Source organism: Phragmites australis, chromosome 21 (genome assembly GCF_958298935.1).
Source record: "Phragmites australis chromosome 21, lpPhrAust1.1, whole genome shotgun sequence".
In the NCBI taxonomy this organism is placed as follows: Eukaryota; Viridiplantae; Streptophyta; class Magnoliopsida; order Poales; family Poaceae; genus Phragmites; species Phragmites australis.
Window position 1 is genome coordinate 261,479 of NC_084941.1, and position 18,288 is coordinate 279,766.

The window sequence follows — 18,288 nt, forward strand, 5'->3', positions numbered from 1 at the left end:
CTTAGTCTGTTTTGGAAAATCTGTCAGGACCGGAGACTCCGGTGTTCACCGGAGACTCCGGTAATTAAACAGAACTGTAACGGCTAGTTCTGACACGTTCGTGACCGTTCTGACGCCGTTTTTGGAATTAGGACCAGAGACTCCGGTGTACACCGGATACTCCAGTAAGCTCTGACAAAAACGGTAACGGCTAGTCTGTGAGAGAGGGCTATAAATGCCCCTCTCTCCATAGCATTTAGAGCTTGCTGTGGCTGGTTTCCTTGAGACCTCTTGAGCACTTTAAGAGCATTCAAAGCCCCTCCAATCATCTCTAGAGCCAAATTTGCACAAATTTGAGAGTGTGTGTTTGGAGAGGGTTCAAGCCACTTGAGCATTGATTTCTTCATCGAGCATCTACTGCGATCATCTCCCTTGAAGCTTTGGGTTTCTAGAAGGAAAGGAGTCGTCCGAAGAGCACCCAAAACTTGTGGTGTGCCTCAGGAAGTTTGTAAGCATCTTCATATTGAGTAAGAATTTCTAGCTTGATCTTTGTGGTCGCTAGAAGAGGATAGGGTTGGAGAAGACCTGGCTCTTTGTGAGCTCCTCAACGGAGACGTAGGCACTTCTTTGTGAGGTGGCCGAATCCGGGATATATTCTCGTGTTCTTACTTGCGAAACTTACTTTATCGTGTGCTTTTGGTAATTTGTCATTTAAATTGTTATAGTATCAATCTTGCTAGTTTTAAGTGTTATTCTAGCTTAGCAATATCTACTTGACCTAGTGCAACTCTTAGAATCTAGCTGTGGCCTTTAGTTCAAATTTATTCTGAAAATTCCTGTCAGGCCGGAGACTCCGGACTAGACCGGATACTCCGGACCATACCGGAGTATCCGGACTTCACCGGAATATCCGGCAGTTTAATCCGCTGTTTTTAGTTTTAATTTTCAGAAAAGCCTATTCACCCCCCCCTCTAGGCACTTTCAAGAAGACGTTCACACACTACATTGTAGGATCAAGGATATCGACTAGAGGGGGTGAATAGGTGGTTTTAAAACTAATTGCAAAGCGATTAAGAAAAACTTGCGGAATAAAACTTATGATCACTAAAGCAATATAAAAGACAACTAGAGCTATGTTGAGATTTGCAATCCTAGGGTGACATGCAACAATTTAATAGACTAGGTAGATAAATTGCATAAGTAAATTGCATGAAGGTAAAAGGCTCAATAATAAAGTAAATTGCTCAAAGATGACACAAGAGAATTTTTCCCGTGGTATCGGTGATTTGCCGATCACCCCTAATCCACGTTGAGGTGAGTTCGAGCTTCAATCCGCTTCTCTATCAAGTATCCAATTCTCTCACGAGAAAGGGCTCACACCGAGTAACTTGACCTTAAGTCGAAATTGAACAAGAACTACTCAATACCTCGATTTCACTAGAGATGCACTTCGCCACTCCGGTAAGGCGTGCTCAAACTTCTCACAATCACAACCGCGGATCCTTCACAATCTTCTTGAAGGGCTCGACGGTGCCACAACCTCCAAGCCGTCTAGGAAGCGGCAACCTCCAAGAATAAAAAGCTGATGACGCTTACTTGAAGGTTCACTAGTGCTTAATTGCTCAAACTCTTGAAATTATGCACTAGATGCTCTCAAACCTCTCAAAGATGCAACACTAAACCAAGAGAGGGAGAGAAGGAAGACAAAAGCTCAAAGTATGTGTATTTCATGCCACAATGACCCCTCCCTCCGAGGCCTCTATCTCCGGAGAACACTGATGACCGTGAAGATGACGGTAGATTTGCTTGCACATATCCTCACAACTTCCAATCAACACCTCGTAGACGACAACCATCTTACCCTAATAGCCTTAACTGGCACAATTGATATTCTTCTACTAATTTACGTCGTCACTTTCCACCGTCATCTTGAGATGATCAATGATACAAGAGGGAACATTGCCACTACTATATTTTAAATTATGCATGTTTAAACATAACTAAGTGTTAAGACTGCCAATTACCTTAGAGACTACATGTACATTGAATTAGGAATTTTGAAATGTACATTTAAATTAGTAAATAATTACAAATTTTATTGAAAGTTGACAATTACATGAAATCACAACGCGCCGGCATCATATTCGGTTTATCGTGTGCCGATTATGGGCTACAATGACATATTCGACGCACCGTGTACCGAATATGACTGGATCCACGTATTTTCAGGTACGGTGTATCGAAAATTGTTTTTCAGTAAATAGGATGCTAAATACGGATGCTAAAATTATAAATACGCCGATATATTATCTATTTCGATAAAAATATTTATATATGTTGTCTATTTTTAGATTTTTTCTGAGAAATCAGACTATAGTTAAATGGATAGATCCCCATGGAGTCGACTTGGACGCGGGGCAATTCCCTGGGACTGGGAGTGCATCAACGCCGGCCACCATCTATTCTATCCAACGCGGTCAGCGTTAGCTCCTGTTCGAGCTCTGGCCCAGTATAAATCCATTCCCTCCCTTAATAGGAATAGGACTAGCTGTGTACTCATGAGTTGTAACGTAAAACATAAATTTATTTGGATCTAGTAATATTAATTATATATTTAAGATTCGTTGAATGTGAATGTATTGTAGAAGTATTGTCGAATAAATATATTAAATACGATATTGTGATTTAATTTTAGATGATCCGAAAAAGAAGGAAGGGATTATATGGCCCAATATAGCATACCGGCCGAGTTGAGTTCGGCTGGTGTCGTGTTGGTTGGATGGGCTGCATTGGGCCCATCCCTCTCCGCCGCCGTCGTCGTCTTCTCTCTCTTGGTCCGTCACTCCCACTCCGGCCGCCTTGGTCGCAGTCGTGTCCAGATACAATAGATCTGATCGGGATCCCGTCCCTTCCCTTCCCTTCCCTTCCCTTCCACGGCAAGCATCCTCCTTCCCTCTCGGCCTCTCCTGCCTCCCCTCGCCCAAGCTTTTATTTGTTGCTGCTGGTTGTTACCCTCCTCTTCGTCTCCCTCGCCTCGCCGCAGATCTCTCTGAACCCTAACGACCAGACCAGGGAGGGCAGTCAGTTTCTCCAGACTCTCGGGAACCCATGGCGCTGCAGTACGTGGAGGCGCAGCGGCAGGCGCGCCCAGACCTCGCCGACTGGTACGCCTCCCTCGCCGACCTCTACCAGCGCAAGCTCTGGCACCAGCTCACCCTCAAGCTCGACCAGTTCCTCCAGCTCCAGCCCGCACAGGTTCGTCCTCTCCTCCTCCTCCTCCTCCTCTTAGTGTTAGATCTCGCCGCAACCTCACCTAGTTGTAGGGCGTACTCATGCCCCCTTCCCCTCACTTGGACGTGGAATTGTGATGATGGGCAAAATTGGGGAATTGGGTGGGGACTAGCCTAAACTATTATATAGGCCACCGCAACCAACTCACCTCCATTTAACTTGCTTATGTTGTGTAGCTTGCTGATGGTAATTCGAGGGTAGAATTCGCCTGATTTAAATTTATGAAGATGAATCGCTTCTCTTCTTGTTTGGTACATAGATGACAGCCTTTATATTCATGTCTCCTGCATTTTCTTCCGTGCTGTGCGGTTCAGACTTGTCTACTGCTGTTAGCTGTGACGGTTAGGCGATTGGGTAATTTATTGTGGGTTTTTTCCTAATTCATTTATGATGAACATTTTGTTTGTTTATAACACACAGAAGGACTTTCATGCTTGTTCTAGTTTCTTTTAATGTAATGTGAATATGCCATGGGCCTCTCTGAACCAACTACAGCTTGATTGCCTACGACGTTTGGAAGTTCCATTAATTTTATATTGCCTCATATTACTCTCCCTGCCATGATTTTCAAACTTTTATAATCTTTCACAATTCTTATTCCACTGTTTCTTCTACAGACTGGCGACACTCTCATACAGCTGTACAGCAATTTCATCACTGATTTCGAGACAAAGATTAATCTGCTGAAACTTGCTCATTTTGCGGTGATAGCTTCACGGCAATATCCTGACAAGGATGCTGCAATTGCTTTCTTAGAGGGAGTGATCACAAAGTTGCATGAGACAAGGGAACTGCGGATTAATGAACCGATTCTTTATGTGAAGATGCAAATTGCAGCAATCAACCTTGAGAAGGGAAACCAAAAGGAGTGCAAGAATTTGTTGGAGGAAGGAAAAACCACTCTGGATAGTATGACTGATGTTGATCCCACAGTTCATGCTACCTTTTACTGGATATCATCTCAGTACCACAAGGCTCGCCAAGAATTTGCTGAGTTCTATAAGAATTCTCTTCTCTATCTGGCCTACACTACTGTGGAATCTCTCTCAGAGTCATTTAAACTGGTATGTTCCGTCATAACGATTCAGTTTCAAGTTGAGCTGGTTCTAATTTCTCGTTGATTTGAAGTGTGCCCTGGCTATTGTTTTTAATGATATTGATAGCATGATATTCTATCGTGTTAGGACTTGGCGTTTGATCTTTCACTTGCAGCCTTGCTGGGTGATAACATTTACAACTTTGGCGAATTGTTAGCTCACCCGATTGTAAGTAATGCTTTGCTTGTCCATAACTTGTTCTGTTCGCATCCCTACTTTTGATGTATTGTTAGTTTTCTTTTCACGATATGCATGCCACTTGCTACTTCTTTCGTGGCTTTCATAGTTTCATACACAAATATCAGCGGTATAGTTATTAAGATATCGGTGCCAACTGCACAATTTTATGTACGCAGTTATCGGTGGGATAATAAAAATTAAGCTGTAAATGTGTCACATAATAATGTAAAATTTCGAATACAAAGTACATATACACAGACCGACATACTATAGTCATATATAGTGTAATTTTCATTACAGAGTAATTTTCATTACATTTTTGTTTGGTTGACGTTTACAATGGTTAGTGCGGCGTCGGTGGTACTGTAGCACCTGATTGGTTTGTTAGTTTGGATCAGGTTCGGTTTAGGAGATAAGATAGAGTTTGGTTAGTTTAAATCAGGAGAGAATCAGAGATAAGATTAAGGGATAGAGTTGGATTTAAACTAGAGATAAGATTAGAGATAGAGTTGGTTTGAATAGTCTTTGTAGGCGACTGGCCGACTATATATACACGGCGTCAGCCGTGATTAATCAATCAGGCAAGAGAAATCAATCTAGTTCTCAGTCCCCTTCTCTTATATCTCCTCCAGTGTTCTAAGTCTCCCTAATCTATAGTCCAATCCCTCCCCTAGCAGCCGATGCTGCCTGACTATCCTCTCAGCGGTGTTTACCCTAACAGCATGATTATAGTAAATGATCTGGACAAAATTAATTTGGATGGGCTATCTTATTTCATTGTAAGACAAGCTGATTAATGTAACAGGAACATTCGTTAAATCGGACTTAGAGTATTCTTGCAAATTACTTTGTTAATTTGATACTTCCTTGGTCTAAAAGTGCTTTTTATCTGTACCCTTAGATCAATAGTCTTATTGGAACCAAGGTGGAGTGGGTCTATCATATGCTACAAGCGTTCAACACTGGCAACCTTGCTCTGTACCAAGAACTTTGCCAGGTACACAATGCTGCTCTTAGCGCACAGCCAGCTTTGGTGCAGAATGAACGGAAACTGCTTGAGAAGATCAATATTCTGTGTCTGATGGAGATAATCTTTAGGTACCATTCGTGGGCTACTACTTTTCTAGTATCACCTCCATTTTCCTTTCCTTTGACATGGTCATGTCTTCATGTTGCAGCCGGCCATCAGAAGATAGAACTATCCCATTGAGTGTTATTGCTGAGCGGACTAAGCTTTCTATCAGTGATGTGGAGTATCTTCTTATGAAGAGTCTCTCGGTAACTTCATTTCCTGCATTCTTTCTGCCATAAGATATTTTTTACATTGTCGTAGAATCTTTTTGGGATGGACCGTGGTCTTGTGGATTGTCACAAAACTTCCTGTTTTTGTTTATGCTTTGCATTTTTCTTTTTGATAATTGGAAACTCAATGCATGTTTGCATGGCCTTATTTACATCACTATCTTCAGTTCCTTAATGAATTTTCACTTGTGTTATTCTTATAGGTATTTATATTTTCAGTGGTTGATTTTGTGAAACTTCCTTAATGAATTATGAATTTCGTTTCCTTTTAAGTTGGCTAGTCTTGTGGGACTCACATTTTACTACACATGTTTACAAATGTTTGTGATTCAAGTGTTTGTTGATTGCCACAGACCTGTTTCTTGACTCTCGTTTTTTATAACCTACTCTCTGCAGTGTTTGTCCAAAGCATCAACTTGAATTCTTAGTCTTTTTAGCCCTTGGATGTGGTAATATTGGATACTAGTTTCCATCTTTAGTCTTCTATATAAGATTAGATTTGAACTTTTAATTAGAGTCACTGCTATCAGCTTGTTCTTGTTTAAGTGTAACCTGTTGATGCTTTTTGTTTAGTTGCTGAAGTATCACTGGAGTGTTGGGTATTGTATTTCCATTGTCTCATTGGCTGCGATACGGTTGGCGATCCATTTGTAACATTTCTTATTTTCTTTTCTGCCGCAGGTTCATCTTATTGAGGGGATAATTGATGAAGTGGACAGTACAGTTCATGTGTCGTGGGTCCAGGCTAGAGTACTTGGAATTCCACAGGTCAAAGCGTTGCGTGAGCGGCTGGACGCATGGGTTGGAAAGGTGCATACTACATTGCTTTCAGTTGAGGCGGAGACCCCTGATCTTGTTGCTGCATAACTTTGTTGGTGGCTATTCTACAAACCTTTTGCGAGAGGCCTGGTCAGCAAGGTTGCGTTGCAAAATGAGAGAGGCCCTGGTTGGTGCTGCTTGTAGTCCTCTTCTGGAATCTGGATAATGGAAACCTGTTGCCCTGGGCCACTGATCAGGGCCTGTAATTTTCATTTTCTTATCCTCTGGACATGGATTGTTAGGACTTCACACAGTATCACGGAGACGACGCCAATGGATTAAAAATTTCATGCTGGCAGGGTGTTGCTGTAGTTTTCCCACTGAATTTAATTTGTAACTAACTCTGATTGTTTGTTAGACATGGATGCAGGAAAATCTTGCTGATTCTCTGTAGTCTTCGAAAGATAGTTGTGCCTGACGTTTGCTTGTCTCATTGCCATAAGCCGTAAAGCTTTGATTCGTTGCGAATACTGGTATTGCATTATAGGTTGGGACGATAGTGCGCGGAGCAAGTGTCTGTTGCTGTAGCCAGGGAAGGTATTTGATGTGAATGTGGTGGATTTTTCAATCGAATTAATACTCTCCGGTAAAAAATACATGATGTTGTTCGTTTTGAATAAGGTTTGATCAAAATTTTAAAACTTTGATCATCAATAACATTTGAAATATTTAGTTTTAAAACATGAAAATTATATTTACGGGTTTGTCTTCAAAAATATTTTGATAATATCATAAATTTATTAGATTGTATACATATATTTTGGTTAAAAATAATGATCAAAAGTACCCATCAAATCTAAAAGGTTTTAACTGAGGGAGTAGTCTTTGGCTAAATTCCTTATTTGCTATTGAAAATTTTACCTCTTTTTTTTTTCATTCACTCAAATGACATGTGGCAAATAAGAAAACGAGCAAATTTTTGCCCCGTAGTCTTTTGTGCTGCTGCTCCAGGCTCCAGCAGTCCAGCTCGAGCTCCATGGTGAGCCGAGCTCCAGGTCCATTGAGCCGAAATATATAAATAAAATAATTCGCCGAGCCGCCCCCGCCGCCGCTGACGAAAGCAACGCCCGCCCCGCCGTCGTGCGGCAGGCAAACCCCGGCGGCGTTTGAGCACCGCGCTGTTGCTTAAATCAACTCAACTGCTGCTGTTTGCTCCCTCCCTTCTTCCCTCCCGCGTGTCGTCGGCGCTTGCAATGCCAGCGACGTCTCCATCCCCGTCCACTCGCTTCTATGTTCCACGCCGCGCGCAGGCGGACGCCGCCTCTCCCTGCCGCTCTCGCCGCCTTCTTCTTCGCCTCCAAGCCCCAGCCACCACCGCTGCCATCACCGCAGCTCGTCGACGCCGCTGTCTCCCGCTGCCCCTCCGACGCCCTCGCGCTCTCCTTCTTCCTCTGGTGCGCCCGGCGCCCCGGCTACTTCCACCCGCCCTCCTCCTTCGACCGCCTCCTTCCAGCCGGCACCCGCCTCGCCTCCCGCCTCCGCACCGCCCCCGCCCTCCTCCGCGAGCTCCAGGGCCTCGGCTGCCCCGTCAAGCCCCAGACTTTCCTGCTCCTGCTCAGGCTCTACTGGCGCGGGGGCCTTTACCCGCTCGTGCTCCAGCTGTTCGACCAAATGCCGCTCTGGGGATTCCGTCCCAACGCCTTCGCCTGCAACGTCGTCCTCGATGTCCTGCTCAGGACAGGCGACGTCGACGCCGCGCGCCGCAACTTGCGGGACAACCCGGCGCCCAACTACCTCACCTACGCCATCGTGCTCACTCATCTCTGCAGAGCCGGGGACTGGTCAGGGGTGCGGAGCTGTTTTGTCGAAATGCTGCGGCTGGGGTTTCTCCCCAGCGCTGCTTCTCTCACGGCGGTTTTCGCTTGCTGCAGTAAGGCTGGAACCGTGTCCGAGCATCTGCAGCTGCTGTCGTTCACACATGTCTCGGGCTGCAAGCTCACCTCGGCCATGTGGACATGTTTGATCGCTCATCTGTGCCGCGAGGGGAGGCTAGAAGAAGCTTGTAGGATGCTGGGAAAGATGGCGGGTTCTAGTTCTTCTCCCACGGTGGTCACATACACGCCGCTTGTTAGAGCATTCTTGCGAGCTGGGAAGCATGACATGGTCAGCGAGCTTTTGGGATACATGGTGTCCACTGGTTGCAACCCAGACCTTGTTCTGTACAATGTTCTGATGGACTGCATGGCCAAGGAGAGGAGATATGATGTCGCCCTGGACATTTACATGCATATTCATGGCAGCCAGATAAAGCCGGATGCATACACACTTTCTACTTTAACTCGGGTTTTACAGTTGTCGTCTAACATAAATCTTCTTCCCAGATTGATTCGGGGCTCAGACATCTCTTATGATCTTGTGGCCTGCAATTCTGTGCTGAGTGCTCTGTGCAACTCGGGTTTTCCATCAGAAGCCATCCGGTTCTACATTGATATGATTGGTAAGTGTATCTGGCCAGACAGCTACACTTATGTTGGGTTATTGGATAGTCTGTGCCAGCTGGGAAGGGTAAACCATGCAATCAGTGTCTACCGCAGTATTGTTGTGAGCAATCCTGGATCAAATTCCTATGTCCATTCAGCCATCCTCTGTGGTCTTGTTAGACAGGGCCAATATGTTTTGGCCTTAAGAATTTTGAGGGAGGCTGTACGTGAAAATTATGCTCTTGATGTTGTGTGCTACACTATTGTTTTACATGGTCTTTTCTGCGCTCATCTGGTGGAAGAGGCTTGCAGGTTGTTTGACCAGATGAAATGTTCAGGAATGGCATCCAACACTTGTACATACAATGTAATGCTTCGTGGACTTTGTAGGACCAGGGATCTGCATGCTGTCAAGGAGTTGCTAACAGAAATGATATTTGCAGATGTTGAGATGGACAGTATATCATTCAACACAGTAGTTGTGCTCTTAATTAAGTCACGGCGTATTGGCTCAGCTGCTGCAATGATCAGAGAAATGCTTAATCTAGGCATGCAGCCTAGTACCAAAACCTGCTCATTACTTTCTCAGTCTGTTGGCTATAAGTTCGTTCTGGAGGATAATACCACGGCCACTGTTGAAACTGATGGGTCTGACTCATCCAGTGATTTCCTTGTATGCTCAGCTGTATAGGCAATATTATGTCAACTGAACAAGCATACTGTTTGGCTGTGCACAGTTGCATACATATACAAACTACTGCCTTCCATAACGTAGGTGCTATACCATTTTCCTTGTGACATCCAACAACTATTTATTTCAGAGCTATGAACTTTTTAAATGTCCTGCTGTTATGTCTCTTTGCTCATTTTTTTTCTTGATTGTAGTGTCAACTATTTAAGTTACAAAATGTGCTGAACTTCTAGTGGCGGATGCAGAACAAAATTTTAGGTAGGGTGGTGTAGAACACGATAAATATCCAACAATGACATAAGCAAATACTTGACATCACACTAGATGTAGCACTAGCAATCTAGAAGATCATAAGAAGATGGATGCATGCTATGGTCATTGATATAATTGTTCGCATTGGTTGCCAAACCAAAACATGAAGGAAAACATACCACTAAATACTTGATTCTGCTATCCATTCTCATTTTATTATACTTGCCAAGCCAAGCTGTGAAGAAAACATTCAACTAAACTCTGGTTTTTCTATCCCTTCTCATTCTGTTGTACTAATTGCCGATCGTTGTGATCGTTTCTTAATTTGCAGTGAAAAAGGTAAACCAGCCATTACTATTGCATTTCAGTGCTTGAGAACAAAACACCTTAGTAAACATGTCTTAAGTATAGTTGTGCTCTCCATACTTTATACTCTTAATATAGAAGGAAGCCATTAATTAGTTGCTGGGGAAGGGGATTCTACTGCCGGCTCAGTTACAGGCAGTTGGCCTCGCCAGGGTGGTGGATCTTCCCATGCTTAGTGCTGCAGCTAATTCTTATTTTCATTTTTGTTTTTGCAGTACTTACTTTATCTGCCAGAGTCCATCTATCAATCGCGGGTGTTCTTTTTTGAAGAACATCTACTTGGGTGAAGTGCTTGTGGCAATCAATACAATTTTCTGGTGTATGTGTGCTTTTATCTACATGTATGTCTACTCTATTTAATAACTCAAGAACTACAGTTTAATTGAGTATCTCATTGAATTTGCAGAGCAACTCCTTTTACTGGTTGGTTGGTTCTAGCTGAAATACATTGCTCTATAATAATGCAGTGACGATCCTGTGTTCTCTTATCCTTTCCAAGGTTGTTCATATCTGGTTTATTGGTAAATAATCATTCGATGGTAATAATTTGAAAGAAACTGTTCTTGATCCTTTGGTTTGACTCTGATACAGGTTGTGCCCCCTTATACTGTGGTGAAACCGAGCCATCTGCACAACTTTATTTGGTGCAGGAAATGAAGTGGTCTGGTATTATAAATATTGGATCTTTCTGCAGACTTGCAGTTAAAATTAGGGGTTTACACTTTAAATGATTTTGCAACATGGCCCATGCACTTGATTGGAGAGAAAGTGCAGGTACGCTTTAGATATTTTGCAGCTTTCACTGCAGCACTTTTACCTTGCAATAGATTTCTAGTTTTCTTAAGAAAGTGAGTTTTTTTTTTCCATTTTGGCTTTAAATTGGCCCCAGAGAATAAAGGTCAGCATTGTATGTAACTGCTACTACTGCTAGTTTATTCTGCTTCTGTAAAGTCAATCAGATTGGAAACTCTGGATTTGTTAGTTCTGACTTCTAACGGTAGGGAATCATATTATGTAGGTCAGGTGACACCTCTAATGCTGTGTTATGCGTCTAAATTATCTCGCAATAGCCATATTTCTTTAAAAATACACAAGACTTTTGACTAAATAGTGACATTCAACTCAACTGGGAAAAACGTTGTGAAGTAGCATTATTAACATTCTAACAACACATTACACCTTTTTTTTTGTAGGCACACGATTCAAATGAGAGCAAACTCTAAAGAAATGAAAAATCAGAAAGAACCAAAACAGTGATACCACCTTTTGATGTACTAGATATATCCTATGTTTTCTGCTCTGTAATGAGATTGAGCTGCAAAGTAACCTGTTGTCTAAAGCACAGGATGTTCTTTAGGTCTGCTGCAGAACCCGAATGCTGTTTGGTTGTTTTCTGCAATTTCCTGTATCAATCCAGTAAGAGCTGTAAGTTTCAGCACATACTGGGTCAAGGGAAAGAGAACGACCCGCCTAACTGCGAGTTGGCAGCTTGTGATGGAGGCTTGATCGCAATCCAGAGCAATGAGATGGTGATGGCGACAAGTCCAGACCAGACATACACGATAGTGGGTGTCCTGCCTCTCCTGCCCATGAGCCCCTTTGCAAATGGATATAAATGAGCGAGCACCCAGAAGCTGAAAAACACTCCCCCAAGAAGCTTGCTCCATTGTGGGATTGTGCTGTAAATGGTTCGGCTGAAGCCGACAGCAATGGCAACAAGGTTGATCATGATGATGGTGAGGGGTGGTATCATTAATGATGTCCATTTCACTGTGTAGAGTTCTGCAAATTCATCCTCCACATCGTCACCCACTTGCTTCGATGTGAGTGTAAATGAGATCTCAATCCCTGCAATCACTTTCAGAAGACCTTGCAGCACAGCAGCCAGGTGAGCACTAGTTCCACCAATGAGCCAGAATTGTTCATTTCGCCACCACTCCTCAAGTGCAATCCCAGACCACTTGATCTCCAACATGGCCAAGAGGCAAAGCGTGATGGTGATGATAAGTAGGTATGTCAGGAAGGTAACATTGAGTGTTTGCACAATAAACTGTCCTGAGAAGAGGGAGAGTGCTGGAAGGAAGCAGTAGACAATGAGGAAGATGGATGTGAAGGGATAGATACCAACATTAAGGTATGCAATCCTTTGGAGCACCTGTTGACACAGAGAAGATTGGTCATTTTTCCAATGAAGATTCTTGAGGGGTAGTAATTCTTGAGGGGCGTATAGTGCATACCTTCATCTTGGAGCTGGCAAACAATGCGTTGTTGCGGGAGAAGAAGATCTCAACAGAACCAGTAGCCCATCGAAGCACCTGGTGAAGGCGGTCGGTAAGGTTGATAGGAGCGGTGCCACGGAAGGCATCACGCTGTGTGACACAATACACCGACTTCCATCCACGATTGTGCATGCGGTACCCTGTCACAACATCCTCCGTGACAGACCCATAGATCCACCCCACCCGTATACCCCATTCTGTCTTCTCCTCATACCAACATGAGATCACACTGATTGCTTCTGCCACAATGGATGCATCCAGCATGTCACGTGGAATTGTTAGAGCACCAGGTGGACGCCCATTCTTGACAGATGGATGGTCAGCCAAGGGCCTACTCTGGAACTCTGCTACTGGAATGGAGTCAATCAGAAAGCTCGAATTTCCAAACTTCTTTGGAAATGTTGCGAGGTTCATGCTGTCCCCATCAAAATCACCCATGCGAAGAGCCATTGTCTCCTCGGAGTTGGCATTGGAAGCCGACGCCTTGCGGCGGCGTGGGAGGCAGCAACTACAGAATCCTGGGCTGTGATCTTTGGAACGAGGTGGGTCAAAGCCATAGAGGGCAATTCGACGAAAGAGGCATCCAGTACCAACGTACACTGGTCCTTGCAGACCATCAAGTGCACGCATGTTAACATCGAAGAAGACGGTGTTGTGGTTTGCATAACGATCAGAAGGGTCAATGCCTTCAAACCGCTGAGGGAACTGCACATAGCAGAGGCGGTCACCACCACGGTCCATCATGAAGCACATACCCTCCCTCAAGGCCTTTGAGTTGTAGACATAGTGATCACAGTCCAGATTAAGAATGAATGGACCATTGGACATGATTGCTGATGCACGGACCAGTGCGTTCATAGCACCTGCTTTTTTATTGTGATCATATCCTGGGCGCTTCTCTCTTGACACATACACCAACATTGGAAGCCGTGTATCCACTACTGAAAAGTCAAGAGGTGACTTTTCATTGATGTTCCCGTACATCGGCATGTCACTTGGTGGTTTCAGCATAACCTGAGATACACAAGAATGCACATGTTAGTATGGTTCTTGGCTAGATGGAGCTTTGTGATCGAAGCAGCACCTGTATGATTCCTGCATGATCACCTCGAGCATGATCCTGTGAGGGGTGGAGCCATGTGCCGGGCCAGTGAGTGCTATCAGCCATCCATGTTCCCTTGGGAATCTTCACTGGCTCAAATGGCTCATCACCACCAGCCTTCATCTTTTCTCTCTGAAGGTTCATTGCCTGGATCTCTTCACGGGCATGGTGTGCATCAGAACGGCGGCGGATGGCATCTGGCAAGCCATTAACACGGACCTTGAACTCGTCATATTCACGCTTGATCCGCCTTCTGTCCTTGACGAAGTCCGGCTTTACCTTGTTCTTGAAGGGATCTCTCTTCAGGTTAAAGTAGCTGTCAGGGTTTCTGGGTTCGATGTCATGCTTCCTGCAGAATGGCACCCAGAGATTAGCAAAGCTTGCTGCTTCAGCCATCGCTTCGAAGGTGAGCAGTGCCCCTCCATCATCTGACAGGTAACATGCAAGCTTCTCAACAGGGTACTCAGCTGCGAGGATGGAGAGAATGGTGTTTGCAGTGACCAGGACCGGTTCCTTCTCTGGATCAGCAGTCGACACAAAGATATCAATTCCAGGGAGATCGGATTTGCCTGTTGGATTGTTAGGTGTTGGCGTCTCAAACTTTTCCTTCAGCACTGAGAGGTCTGTAGCACGGTTGATAGGGCAGAGCTTTGGAAGCTGGTCCAGTACCCACGAAAACGCAAACCAGAGCTCACAAACAATTGACATTCCCCAGAGCCAAATGGCATCATCGTTTTGGTGCTTGATACGCCACATGAGGAAGAAGGCCAGTGCAACCAAGCGGATGAGGACGAGGAGCCTGTATGGGAGGAACAATGAGAACAACTAGACAAAGAGGAAGGTGCAACAAAGTGGCAATGCAGTAGAAGCCGATGTAGTTCTTTTAAATGCAGCAATAGAATTCAATATCTAGTACTGTGCAAATTTGGATTTTTTAGTGTTTTCTTCTCCCAAAGTTTTTTTCATTTTCTAGAAACTCTCGAAGTTTTTTTTGGGTGTAATGACTAGAATCATAGGCGCATCTGCATCATAAACATAACTACTCTGTGTACAGGCTGTTATGGTCTCTGGTAGTATTTAGACCACTCACAACATGTATTCATGAAGTGAAATGAATGGTATAACACGGTTGTTCATTGGATTTTATTCTGTACTTGTTATTATTACTCCTGATTATCATTGTTGACGTTCTGTAAACATTGAGAACAAGATGATAATTCTGGAGCGCAACACAACGAGTGCCAATGCTGTGCCGATGCATGTATTCTGGAGTTTTGTCTAGTTTCATGCAAAATTGGATAAGCATTGTTAACCTATACACAAGCTTACAAATTGTGGCAATTTAACGGTGATATGACGCTATAGCGTCAAAATAGTGGCTGGTGCAAAAGAATGCAAGGATATCGTAATTCATGCTTTTTGCCGATTTATCGTCGATTATAGCGATATATCCTCTTAGTGTTAAGACCGATGTATCACCAATATATGTCAAAGTTGTGTTTGGGTTAGGTTTTTGGCTATTTTGGCTCAATAGGTCTAACTCAATGGTCATATATACAAAGGTGAAGTGGAGCTAGTCAGTTTGAAACCCTAGCTGTCAAAAAAATCAATCTGCTTTTGTAAGGATGGGGATGAAGATATTGAGATGGAGTCGTCAGGGAGCTCATCCCTTAAATACTTAATTACTTAGTACTGGCTATCGATCTTGTTTGTGAGACTTTGAGTTGATGTATTGTTATCTCGGCAAAGTTGAGGTCAAAAGACGAATAGAAAATATTTGTCTATTTTTATTGATAATGTTTCGCTTGCTACTATCTACCTTGTTTGTTACTATACGTCTCGTACTTTATCAATGTACTTTGTGTGTTGATTAGTAAATCTAATTATGTAAAATTATGATAAAATAGGTAAATATCTATAATATATTTTAATCTTTATCGGTCGCTATATCACGCTATAATGTTAAACGCTAAGCGAGAATCCTTGCCAAAGCTCCACTATACGCTATTTCCAACCTTGCCTATACACGATGTATTCAATTTCAACTGCCTGCAGGTGAACTGTTGGCTTCTGGGAGTAAAGACTGTAGGAGTGAGATGGTAAAGACGGCACCTGTAAGGACTGATGACGGCAGCTGGAATCTTGAGCTTGCGGGTGAGCGGTCGCCATGGTTTGGTCAAGAGCTCCTTGGGGTGCCCAGCTCCAGCTGGGGCGGCGTCATCGTCTGCGCCGTCCTGGGGCCAGATGGCGTTGCCATAGCCATAGGTGCCCTTGGTCTCGAAGAGCCACCGGTTATGATCGAACTCACCGGACTGGTTGACGGTCGTCTGCTTCACCAGCGACAGGCGCCTCTCCATCTTGTGGCTGTTGGCCCCTGCAGGCCCGCGGGGCAGCGACAGCGCACGCGTTAAATCCGCCGTGCCGGCGAGGTCCTCCCACTCCGTGTTCTTGTAAGGCTCCTTGCACCCGGGGCAGACGCCGCCGCCGGCCTTCACGGCGTCGGTGAAGCAGTCGACGCATATCCTGAACTCGCACTCGCAGGGGAGGATGTCGTCGCCGCGGCCGTCGCGCATGACCTTGGCGTCACATCCCTCGACCATGCAGCTGCTGGGGCCCTTGGCGCCACGGCGCCCGGCGACGCCGGACTTGTCCATGACGTGCGCGCGGGTAACGCTGTTGAAGCCGCCGGTGAAGAGCGAGCCGGAGACGTACTGCTCCTCGGCCTTGGCGCCGCCGTCGTCGTCCATGGGCTGGTTGTCCGGCGTCATCGGGATGTGGACGTGGTAGTCCTGGAAGTCGACGCTGCTGATCTCGGAGTCCAGGTCGTCGCGAGAGTTGCTGATGAACCGCCCGGAGTCAGTTCGGCGGCCAAACACCACCGTCGGCGCAGATGTGGGCGCCGTCGGCGGCTTGCCAGCGCCTTGGGGCGGCATGCGGCTGGAGCCGCTGTTCTTGAGGATCCCCTTGGATGCCATGCCCCGCGAGCGATGGCTGGCTCTCTTCTACTGCCTCTTCTTGGTCGTCTTGCTGTGCTTTGCTGTTATGCGCTTGCTGATCTGCAGAATCAGTTTCAAAATAGTCATGTAATAAAACGATGGATGGAATTTGCAGCAAAAGGAAAGTGCTAGTGGAGATTTCCCCATGCATGATGAGAAGAAGAAAAGAATCAAGTAGCCCCTGCTGCCTGCTGGCAATTCAAAGAGGAAGTGCATGCTACAGATTGAAGAAGATTGGCAGCAACTCAAGGCGTTGGTGTAGCACTAGTTAGTGGCTGCTGATTCCTTGTATCTGTTGTGAGCATATCATTAATTTTGAAGCTTGTGCTACTACTGAAAGCCGAATGGAAAACCGATCGAGAATGGAGATGGAAATAAGCAAGTTCCCGAGTGTTGAATCGGTGGTGCATGCATTCAAGGTATCAAGTAGAAACAAACAATGAGTAGAAGACGAAAGGGGGGATGGATCATGCATGGTGCTGGCAGGGATCACCTTTTCTTCATCATCTGACGAGAGAGATGCAATCGGTCGGTGCTTGGTACGACAATTGGAGTGCAAGTCCGACAATCAAAGGAAGGAAAAAGCTGAAGCTTGAACCTGTCCCCCAACGCAATGCAGCAGCAAGAAGGCTTCAACAATGGCTCCGAGGCATGTTTGCATGCTGCTGCTGCTATGGGTATGGGTAATTGGGTATGGCCGGCCGTGGCCAGCCAGCTGCCTCGATCGTTATTTGAACACAATGGCTGGAGCTGGATTCGAAGGGGTGATTGGTTTGGAGGGAAGAGGCGCGCGGCAAGGAGGAAGAGGAAGAGGAAGAGGAAGAGGAAGAGAGGTGGTGCGCACGAACACAAGGAAGAAGGAACACAAGGACGAATGGAGAGTATGCAGGCAGCAGTCTGAATATGTGCTTGCTTGCCGGTTTCAGGTTCATACTCCACCGCCCGATTCGATGCGAATCAATGATCCAAAGTCAACTGCATGCTAAGAGAGAGAGAGAGAAAGAATATTTACAGACGCAGCAGGGAGGAGGCGTCGCGTCCGTCGTGCTTGCGACTCCCGCACCATTCATTCACCATTCTCCTCAACCTGATTGCTTGACAACTTTTGCAAATTGCAATGCCACTCCAACTCACCTCCAAACGGGGCCAAGAAGAAAAAAAAAATTAAGAGGAAGAAGATGGGTGAGGTGAGTTGGCCACACGATTAATCTTAATCAACGAGACTCATGCTTCTTTCGTTTGACTCCACTTTTTTATTCCACGAGTGAAGTCGGATGACCAGGATTAAATTATTAATAATTAAGGATTTATCATAAATGCAGTATATTCTGAAGATAAATCACCATCTTGCACGTGTACTTTATACGATACGGTTGATTTTTTAACTATCCTAAGGTAAATGTGGCACATAACGATATTCTAGACAGTTCATCGTATTCTACATAAAAATCATCCTCGGATAAGGAATAAGTTCTCTAGATATTCAAAATTAATATAATCTAGGAAGCATACAC

General features: G+C 44.8%; 3 protein-coding genes across 5 annotated transcripts; 2 read left to right on the plus strand and 1 right to left on the minus strand.

The window, feature by feature from the left end:
- Positions 1 to 2,821: 2,821 nt before the first annotated feature.
- Positions 2,822 to 7,061, plus strand: LOC133903446 (26S proteasome non-ATPase regulatory subunit 13 homolog B-like). The gene is made up of 6 exons (XM_062344832.1): positions 2,822 to 3,234; positions 3,888 to 4,334; positions 4,455 to 4,535; positions 5,449 to 5,645; positions 5,726 to 5,825; positions 6,531 to 7,061. Exons 1-6 carry the CDS (start codon positions 3,088 to 3,090, stop codon positions 6,714 to 6,716), a joined length of 1,158 nt encoding a protein of 385 aa, XP_062200816.1. The 5' UTR covers positions 2,822 to 3,087; the 3' UTR covers positions 6,717 to 7,061.
- A 589-nt stretch (positions 7,062 to 7,650) lies between these two features.
- LOC133903097 (putative pentatricopeptide repeat-containing protein At1g16830) lies at positions 7,651 to 14,926 on the plus strand. Of its 3 annotated transcripts, none has more exons than XM_062344459.1 (5): positions 7,651 to 9,863; positions 10,613 to 10,716; positions 10,804 to 10,896; positions 10,989 to 11,171; positions 11,591 to 14,926. In XM_062344459.1, the coding sequence occupies exon 1, from the start codon at positions 7,899 to 7,901 to the stop codon at positions 9,777 to 9,779; it is 1,881 nt and encodes a 626-aa protein (XP_062200443.1). In that variant the 5' UTR covers positions 7,651 to 7,898; the 3' UTR covers positions 9,780 to 9,863; positions 10,613 to 10,716; positions 10,804 to 10,896; positions 10,989 to 11,171; positions 11,591 to 14,926. The 3 variants fall into 3 exon arrangements, with proteins under 3 accessions (XP_062200443.1, XP_062200444.1, XP_062200445.1); XM_062344460.1 differs by having other exon boundaries at positions 7,651 to 9,859; XM_062344461.1 differs by lacking the exons at positions 10,613 to 10,716; positions 10,804 to 10,896; positions 10,989 to 11,171; positions 11,591 to 14,926 and having other exon boundaries at positions 7,651 to 9,455; positions 9,532 to 9,715.
- On the minus strand, positions 11,845 to 17,407 carry LOC133903096 (cellulose synthase-like protein D1). Its single transcript, XM_062344458.1, has 5 exons — positions 17,268 to 17,407; positions 15,891 to 16,834; positions 13,761 to 14,577; positions 12,635 to 13,690; positions 11,845 to 12,552 (listed from the first exon to the last, which is right to left on the minus strand). The coding sequence occupies exons 2-5, from the start codon at positions 16,751 to 16,753 to the stop codon at positions 11,845 to 11,847; spliced, it is 3,444 nt and encodes a 1,147-aa protein (XP_062200442.1). The 5' UTR covers positions 16,754 to 16,834; positions 17,268 to 17,407.
- Positions 17,408 to 18,288: the final 881 nt, after the last annotated feature.